Raw genomic sequence first — 9,694 nt, 5'->3', positions numbered from 1 at the left:
TTCGATCTGAAAAACTAATCTGTGTTTTATTCGATTTTCATGTTTCATCACAATATAAAATATGACACAGATTTCACACATTCAGCAGGATGGTTAAAACACTGCAAAGACTTTAGTGTTAATCACAAAAATACATTTCTAAAACACGTCAGTCTCACGAGGAAACGTCTGAACTCCAGTTAAAACAAGTTGAATGAAGATAAAAATAAACCAGCGGGTGTTTGAGAGGCGATGAGCTCTCCTCCCTCCGGCTCTGACGTTTGTGTCGGTTGTGTAGTAAATTCCCTCCGCCTGAACAACGACAGCCGGCTCATTGTGTTTGCTCAGCTCGCCGTCTCTCTGCTCAATAAAAGGACTTCTTTACAACTGAAGTGAAAGGAGGAACATTTGGACTCGTTCCCGCTGAACTGAACACAAAGTGTTTTCTGTTTCTGACGCATTCTGACGTCACGATCACACAGCGACACACGACAGCGTCCTGCTCTCTGTTTCAAAAAACTTTCTTTGGAATTAACTTAAAAATATGATGTCACGTGTCACATCAGCAGGAGGAACTAACAGACTGTTTGTGGTCTGGAAGTGTCGCTTTTACCTTAAAGGAGAAATTCACCCAAAAGTGAAAATCCACCAAATCTACTGTGGGGAAGTTCTGTAGTCGACAAAACGTCTCTGGAGCTTCACATTCTGCTAAACAACTGAAGCTGGAGACAAAACATCACGTCTCCATACAGCTCGCCTGCCGTGATCACGCTGAGGGTGTAAATAACTAAATAAAGTTAAAGTTAAATCTTCTCAAATCAGTTTGGGATCTCCAGGCTTCCGTACAGCTGGATTAAACCAGACGAATGGAGCCGTTTTACCAGCTCGATCAACGTCGTCAGAATAAATGTTTGCTGAGTAAGTTTCTAAAAAAAAAAACACAGATAAGTCGACACCGGACGTTTCTGCTTTATGTTTTCTGAGGTTGAATTGTGTGTTTCTCTCTCGTCACGACGCTGTGATCACACTCTGCTGAGGTTAAGACACACAAACCACTTGGTGAGGTTAGAAAACACCTGGTCTGATTAAAATACCTGATCTGACTTCCTGATTAAAACAGGCGGTTTTGGTTGCCAGTAAAAGGAGATCAAACGTCTCCACTGCTGCTTAAAAATCACCTGCTTTCAAAGACAAACAGGACTGGAAACCTCTGCAGGTGTCCTTAAAAATATTCACTGTCCAACTCCTGATGTTGGTCTGAAATGTTGACGGCTGGATCCGACAGACGAGCTGATGGAGACTTCTGATGTTTAAATCAAGTCTCAGCTGCTTCAGCTGTTTAGCAGAATACTGAAACTCTGTTTTACTGTGAAGCTCCAGAACTGTTCTGTGGACTACGACACAGAAGAAGAAGAAGAAGAAGAAGAAGAAGAAGAAGAAGAAGAAGAAGAGGTGTGGAGGAGAGGACAGACAGAGCGACCTCTGACACTCGCTGGTTATCAAACGTGAACTTTTGGTTTCATGACAGACTTTCTCCCCACATGTCTGTTTCCATGGTTACAGTTTGATGAAGAGCACGGCGGTGACGACGGCGAAGCCGACCAGCAGCATGGCCACCTTGGGGATGCGGTTCCTGGAGGAGCTGAGCTCGTGCGGCAGGATCTCCATGAAGGTGATGTAGAGGAAGGTTCCCGTGGCGAGCCCCTCCAGCGTGCTGCGGGCCAGCTGGTGCTGAGGGGACGCCTTGGTCTCCGAGAGGCCCATCCCCAAGCCGATGCCCAGCGGGGACATGGCGGCGAAGAGCAGCAGGCAGCCGACCACCACCGACCGCCGCAGCCGGCCCTGGGTCAGCTTGAAGGCCAGGCTGAAGGAAATGATGCTCTTGTGCATCATCAGCGCCAGGCAGATCTCCAGAACCTCCTTCCCCTCCTCCAGGAGCCCGACCGCCAGACCCTCAAACACCGAGTGCAGCGACAGCGAGAAGACCAGGATGAAGGCGCGCAGGGCGGACTGCGAGCCAAAGTCCACGTGGAAGTGGCTGCTGCTGGACTCCTCTGACTCCCGCCGGCGATGGGAGTGATGCCGCCCGTTCCTGTCACTGGCCTGGACGCTGGAGTCCACCAGCAGAGCCCGGCGCTCCTCCACGTGAGGGGCCTGCTGGTCTTTGAAGGCCAGGACGATCTGCTCCAGGACCAGGACCAGGAAGAAGCCCATGGCCATGATGAACTCAGGCAGAGGGAACTGGAGCTGCGAGGAGAGCAGAAGAAGAAAGTGAAGTTATTTTCCAACCAGCACATTTCACTCCCACATGACCGACGTGATGATCACACAGATCATCTTTGCTTTAATGCTTCAAGAAAAACAACTCAAATAGACTGAAAACAGTTGTGATCTTCTCCACTTCGCTCTGTAACGTGACACACTTCACACTCTTCATCAGGCTGTTCAGAAATATGACACTTTGGTTTTATGAATTTCGATCTGCTGTCAACACCTCGATGAACAGGACGCCAAAGTGCTGAAGAGTGGAAACCAGCGGATGTGGAGAAGATTGAAATCAGAGATAAAGACGAAGAAAAATCCCTCACAGAGTCAGTCTGATGTGTCGGCTGGTTTCTTAAAATGTGAGATGAGGAGCGACAGTTAAATGATGAGATCGTTAGCTAACGAAGTGTTTGGTCATTAACGAGCCGGAAGTTGCAGATTGTCTGCAGATTGTCTGTCTGTTATTCTCAGAGCTCAGGAACCGTTCATCTGATCTGCTTCACACTGGGCAGGTTTGTTGCTGAGGACTGAAGGACGTGCAGCTAAAATATTAATAAATGTTTAATAAACAGCGAGCACTGCTGTGTGCAGGTGAAGCAGACGTAAACAAAATGATTATTTATCGCTGTGCAGCAACCTGCAGTGAGACAACAAAACGCTGAGCGAGTGTGGAGGAGCTGAGGAGGTCAGCACGGGTTCTGTTCTTCAGACTGAAGTGGACGTGAGATTCTGAGTTTCTGTCAACACTTCCATGCTAGCTAACGTTAGCATCGAGGGCTACAATGTTTAGTGTTGCTGCTCCAGGACGCCGCTCTCATTGGTTGCTGTGGTCCGGATCAGGAGGTACCGATGTGCCGATCCAGAGTTAAATCATGAATATGAAACAGTCCCAGAGTTTCATCTGTTCGAGGTTCACTGTTGTTCAGGTTAGAGAAAGTTAAATGTTAAAAATCACAACAACAAACTAATATTTGATATCAGCTGTGATTCGGTGTTTCAGCGCATTTGCAAAATGTGTCTCGGTTGAAGTTTCACCACAAGCGTGTGACACAAAACCACTTCCTGTTGACGGTGAGCGCGGCACGCTGCCAACAGTGTGTCAGGCAGCAGTGAAGCCCACATCTGTGGTCTACAGGTGAAACACACCTGCTGCTAAACGCCAACATCTTCAAGATGCTGAGTCAAAGGTGTTGACATGTTTACATGGCCGCACGCAAACAGGAATATTCATCTGTAAGCGCCATGGTAACAGGTGAACAGGTAGGAATAATGAACCAACAGAACAGGAACATGTGCCACAAAACCTAAACTACACGAAACTAAAACGAAGCTGTGTGGTTCTGCTGACACAGTTCTCTACGTGGGACATTAAATATCGTCCAATCATCAGCCAGAACACTTCTGAGGTCGTTTCCAGCTTCCACACACACACGCACACACACACACACACACCAAACTGTGTGTGTGAGGCAGGAAGTGTGGGAAGAAAGAGGAGAGCCAGGGCCACACACACACACACACACACACACAGTGTTACAACGGTATTTGTCTTGAGGTTAATTTAACAGTATGTGTGACGGAGGAGAGCAATTCCTGTTAAACACACACACTGACACACACACACACACACACACACACACACACACACACACACCGGGCTTCCCAGCAGTGTCTCTGACCTTCAGCCGCCCTCCTCTTCTTCCCAACAAACAATCTGACAGTTTGAAGCCGTTTAAAAACACAAACTTCTCGCTCCAGCGTCATCAGCAGATAACACAGAACCTCAACAGCTGCCGGTTCATTCCTGATGACTGCGCTGATCCTCAGAGATAAAACTGAGAGACAAATCATGTTTCTGCTACATTAACATAAACTGATTTTTACAGACTTTTCTCCACACGCTTTCTTTCTTGTGAGTAAATATCCTGATGATATAAAGTCCTCTCCTCCTCCTGATGATATAAAGTCCTCCTCTCCTCCTGATGATATAAAGTCCTCCTCTCCTCCTCCTGATGATATAAAGTCCTCCTCTCCTCCTGATGATATAAAGTCCTCCTCTCCTCCTCCTGATGATATAAAGTCCTCCTCTCCTCCTCCTGATGATATAAAGTCCTCCTCTCCTCCTGATGATATAAAGTCCTCCTCTCCTCCTCCTGATGATATAAAGTCCTCCTCTCCTCCTCCTGATGATATAAAGTCCTCCTCTCCTCCTCCTGATGATATAAAGTCCTCCTCTCCTCCTCCTGATGATATAAAGTCAGGTGAAGTGCCGTAGTGCACAGAACAGTTCTGGTAGGCCTGGGCGATAAACTGAAAATTAACCGATACCGAAATTTACGACGATAACCGACGTCATTTTGGCCATGTCGGTATATTCGGTGTCATAGGCATAACATCCACTAGGGACAGGGGACATGTTAGGTCCACTTGATTAATCTACCCCAGTGTATACTGATGTGCTTATTTTACATCAATTTGATGGCAAACTCCACCTGCTGATGCAACACCAGCTATGCCAGGTTAGTAATCAAGTGAACCCACTCTCGCTGTGAGTCGCGGACAGTTTGTGTAATGATGCTGCGTTCAAAGGCTGCAAAAGGCCACTGTCTTCGGCCGGCCGGTCCATTGATCAAACATTTGTGTTTTGTTTTTTATTCACTCAAAATAATGACTGTATTTACAGCTAGAAAACGCGCATCTCTCTCCTCCCTCCATTGTTGTTTGCATTTGTGTCTCTGCGTGGTCTGACACATGAGTGTCCTCATGGGCTCGGGTCGGGCTTGATTATAAGCTCTACTCGGGTCCAGCCGCGACTTCACTGAGGTTCACCCAGTGTGAGCAGCAGGAGGACGGTCAGCTAACCTCCCAGAACATGGCACTGAATCGCTGGAAACTGATTTAGTGACTGTCATCAAATTACTTAGCATAAATATATTAATACAAAATAATTGCAGTTCTTTCAATATCTTCCATGACATGTGACCCAGTGACTCCAGCAGCAGATTGTATTAGTAAACTGGACGAATGAGACACAGCTATGCTTATTGTACTTTAGTGCTTCCTCTATTTTATATGAATAATAATATGCAGAAATCTTGATTTTTTTCTCTCAATAGCTTCCATGTCATGTGACCCACTGACTTCTGAAACAGATTCTGTGTCTATCAAAAATATATAATGATAAAGAAAATAGTGGTAAAAAAAGTTCTAATGCTCAAGAGGTTAACATATTATCAAGCAGCAATGTCAACTTCTCTACTATTTTGTCTCATGTCTTAGATTCTGATTCTGAAGTCCTCAAAATGTTTATTTACATCCAACCTCTTCCACCACCTGCAGTACAACCACGTGATTCAATTCGCAAGAAATAAAAAAAGCGAGAAGCGAGAAGCTTAGAATTTGTTTATAAGGGACTGTATATTTTATACTTTTAAACTTGTTAAAAGTAATCTGTGCTTTTCAGCTGTTCAATTGTGTGCCTATCAGTTGTTTTTAACTACTAAATAAATAATATAAATCTTAACTACAATGTAGTTTTACAGTCCTTTAAAGTGGCATTTCTGTAAATACACAGGATTTTTTTTCCTTTTTTTAGGTGCGGGGGGGGGGGGGGTTACTTATCGTTCATTTATCGTTATCGAGGTGAGTTGCTCAATATATCGTGATATTGATTTGAGGCCATATCGCCCAGCCCTAAGTTCTGGACAACAACGACCAAAAAAAACATTAAAATATCCAAAACTTTATTAAAACCTTTGCAGAATTAGCTGTTAGCACTTCCTGTTAGCAGTGAACTTGTGGATGTTCAGACAACTATCACTGGATCACTGTGAGACTGAAGAAAACTTAAAAACATGATGTTTCTAAGGCAGGTTCTGCACATGTGAGGAGAGACTTTTTTTAAGGGTTTCAGAGCTGGCTTCACGACATAATGATAGAATTTTTGGGTGAACTGTCCCTTTAATTAGAAGTTATTTGAATAAAAGAAAGAAGAAGTGGTGGCTAATGTTAGCTAATGTTAAAGAATATTAGTAGGACTGAAATAAAGTTTAGAGCTGCGGTGATGAGTCGATTAATCAAATCGTTTCAATTATTTTAACAAATTTAATAGATTTATTGTAACGACTGATTAATTGAGAGAAAGATCTGCATGTTAATCAATAATGACAGTAAGTGTAAGTTACAGCTCTTGTAAAGATTTGAGTGTTTATGAATCAGACGTTTGACTCTTTCTGTGAGCTCAGCGTTGTGTCGGTTTATGACAGTCTGACATGTGATTGACGGCTCATGATGCTGCGTGTAGTCCAAAGTCTGGACCTGTGGGATCTTACTGTGACTCCCACGTTGCTGAACGCCTCGTTGATGCCCTGCAGGTAGTCCGGCAGCAGGCCCAGCAGACAGGTGGCCAAGAACACTCCTCCAGAAAAACAGCTGATCAGACTCAGCAGCCGGCGCCGCGACTCTGCAAGAACAACCAGAGATCAACCAGAGATCATCCGGAGATCAGCCGGAGATCATCCAGAGATCAACCAGAGATCAGCCGGAGATCATCCAGAGATCAACCAGAGATCAGCCGGAGATCAACCGGAGATCATCCAGAGATCATCCAGAGATCAACCGGAGATCATCCGGAGATCATCCGGAGATCAACCGGAGATCATCCGGAGATCATCCAGAGATCAACCGGAGATCATCCGGAGATCATCCGGAGATCAGCCGGAGATCATCCGGAGATCAGCCGGAGATCAACCGGAGATCAGCCGGAGATCAGCCGGAGATCAACAGGAGATCAGTCGGAGATCATCCAGAGACCAGCCGGAGATCATCCAGAGATCAACCGGAGATCAGCCGGAGATCATCCAGAGATCAACCAGAGATCAATGTTAGCTTCTGAAACAGGCTAACATCAGTGTTAGCTTCTGAAACAGGCTAACATCAGTGTTAGCTTCTGAAACATGCTAACATCACCGTTAGCTTCTGAAACATGCTAACATCAGTGTTAGCTTCTGAAACATGCTAACATCAGTGTTAGCTTCTGAAACAGGCTAACATCAGTGTCAGCTTCTGAAACATGCTAACATCACTGTTAGCTTCTGAAACATGCTAACATCAGTGTTAGCTTCTGAAACAAGCTAACATCAGTGTTAGCTTCTGAAACAAGCTAACATCAGTGTTAGCTTCTGAAACATGCTAACATCAGTGTTAGCTTCTGAAACATGCTAACATCAGTGTTAGCTTCTGAAACATGCTAACATCAGTAAGACGCAGTGCCCCGGCGGCACAAGTACAGTTCATCCAGACCTGGTCCTGACTGGACCCGGCCTCTTACCTGGGTCAGCACAGCAGGACCCTGCTCCCCGGACGATGCAGAGCGGGGCGAGTCCAAACAGCAGCGTGATGGACAGCAGGACCACCAGCGCTCCCAGTTTGATCTCCAGGGCGGGAACGTCGGCCGGGTTGACCTGCAGCTCTGCCGTCTCCCTCCCAGGAGACATGAGGACGGACGAGGACAGTCTCCCCCCGACGGACATCTTCAGTCTGGGTTAGTTCACCTCCTGATCCAGGTGGATTTAAACAGCCGCCATGGATCCACACAGCAGTCAGTCTGTCAGATAACAACAGTCATTAATCCACACTGACCTCCGGGTCACTGACTCCAGAACTAAAGTCCACATCTATGACCATTAAGCAATGATTCTGAGTCCATAACTGGAGGCTGCTGTCAACAAACAGGTTATCATACATGAAAATTATTGACAAAATGTAGGATTCTTTATTAAAATATCTTATTTACTTTTTAATTGGGGAAAAAGAGAGAGAATGAAAAAGAGAAAATAAGTGTTTTATTATAAAAATAATAAAACACTAAAATGAAATTAAAAGACATCCTGAAACTCAGAAATCAGTCACAAGCTCTAAATTAAGATATAAACAGATGTTTCTGATCATCTTTATTATCAGTACAGTTCGGTACCGGCTCGAGTCACTGGGTCACATGACCTGGAAGCTAATTGTTTTGATATAATTTTCTATTCTATTATTTCTGTAGAATCTATTTAACTATTTAATTTAAGTTCCAAAACGTAATTCTCACTAAGAGTAAAACTTCAGTCGAACAGTCTCTTATTAATGGACCGTCGGTGAGTCCAGGTGGTTCCGAGGTGACACCAGCTTCTCTCAGAACATGTCAGAAGTCATCTCTGCATTGAAACATGATGTCAGGCTGAGTTCTGACATGTTTGTCAGAACTCAGCCTGACATCATGTTTCAATGCAGAGATGACTTCTGATTTTAATTTCCGACTGGATGAAGTGAGTTCTAGCAGAACTATGTTGGTGAACTCTACAGATCCAGGATCAGTGACACAGAACCAGACGAGCCTCTGACGGACCAGACGGAACAAACACTTCATGTGATTCCTGTTAGAAGTGGAAACTTTGACGGAACTTGTTACAATCTGTGTTTTTTTTTAGTTCCGCTCGGTACTAAAGATCTGAGTCGTACCTGTTCTGGTCCAGCAGCTCTCTCGGAACCTCTCAGCAGAAACAGACTGAATAAGATCCACTTCGGTGTGTTCTCCTCCGCTCGATGTGTTTCAGTTATTGAACCATGTTGTCCGGGAAGTGGTGACTCAGTTCCCATCAGCTGATCCGCTTCGTGACGGAGCTGCTGTCAGGGAGCGCGGCGCACTTCCTGTTTTCAAAATAAAAGCCGGTTAAGAAGAGGCTCTTCCTGCAGGGAATGTGGGGCAATTTCTTTTTTAACACAGATCATAGAAACATAAATTAACTTCGACATAGATATAATCTAAAAGCACCAGGTGCTGGTTTTGGTGCTGGTCTATGCTGGTTTTTCCAGCAGGGAGGTCCAGTGAGGAATATGAAGCGGCATCTAGCAGAACAGATTTAGCAGAAATGCAATATGATATTCACAAGTTTATTCTTACCAGCGTATAATCACCAATAATTTCCTTATAATGAATTATAATTTATATCTACAGCGGGTTTCCCTCCAGGCAGCGGCCATGTTGCACCGCCATGTTTCTACAGGAACCCTGAACAGACAAACTTGGCACCAATGAGGGCCAATCATGTTTTTAGATTCAGCGAGTGGCCGCTGGAAATTGCACTGGTTGGAAGACAATGAAGTAGAAGAGTGAGTCATTTATTAGGTGATAAAATGTCCAAGATATTTAACTTTACTAACGACCTGAAAAAGTAACTATAAGACGAATGTAGTGGAGTAAAAAGTACGATGGTTGTCTCTGAGATGTGGGAGAGTAGAAGTTGGCTCTGAAGTACGTCACAATTTGTATTTTATTACAGCAGCTGACAACATGTACAGTACTTAGTTACTGTACACGTCTCGTTGGCAGTATGTTCCCAAACTAGGGGTTGTATTCATTTGATTTTGGAGACCACTGGATCATTTTACTTCTTTAGACCTCTAA

The 9,694-nt window shown here is 44.7% G+C and overlaps 1 protein-coding gene across 2 annotated transcripts; it reads right to left on the bottom strand.

Annotated features, from left to right (window-relative positions):
- Positions 1-8,904, bottom strand: LOC115568077 (zinc transporter ZIP1). 2 transcript variants are annotated; one of them, XM_030395135.1, is made up of 4 exons: positions 8,749-8,904; positions 7,574-7,849; positions 6,576-6,706; positions 1-2,226 (listed from the first exon to the last, which is right to left on the bottom strand). In XM_030395135.1, the coding sequence occupies exons 2-4, from the start codon at positions 7,773-7,775 to the stop codon at positions 1,537-1,539; spliced, it is 1,023 nt and encodes a 340-aa protein (XP_030250995.1). In that variant the 5' UTR covers positions 7,776-7,849; positions 8,749-8,904; the 3' UTR covers positions 1-1,536. The 2 variants fall into 2 exon arrangements, with proteins under 2 accessions (XP_030250995.1, XP_030250997.1); XM_030395137.1 differs by having other exon boundaries at positions 7,574-7,853; positions 8,751-8,889.
- Positions 8,905-9,694: the final 790 nt, after the last annotated feature.

The sequence above is a fragment of the Sparus aurata genome, chromosome 17, assembly GCF_900880675.1.
Source record: "Sparus aurata chromosome 17, fSpaAur1.1, whole genome shotgun sequence".
NCBI lineage: Eukaryota > Metazoa > Chordata > Actinopteri > Spariformes > Sparidae > Sparus > Sparus aurata.
The sequence above is the reverse complement of the archived record's forward strand: the minus strand, read 5'-3'. Positions and strand labels throughout refer to the sequence as shown.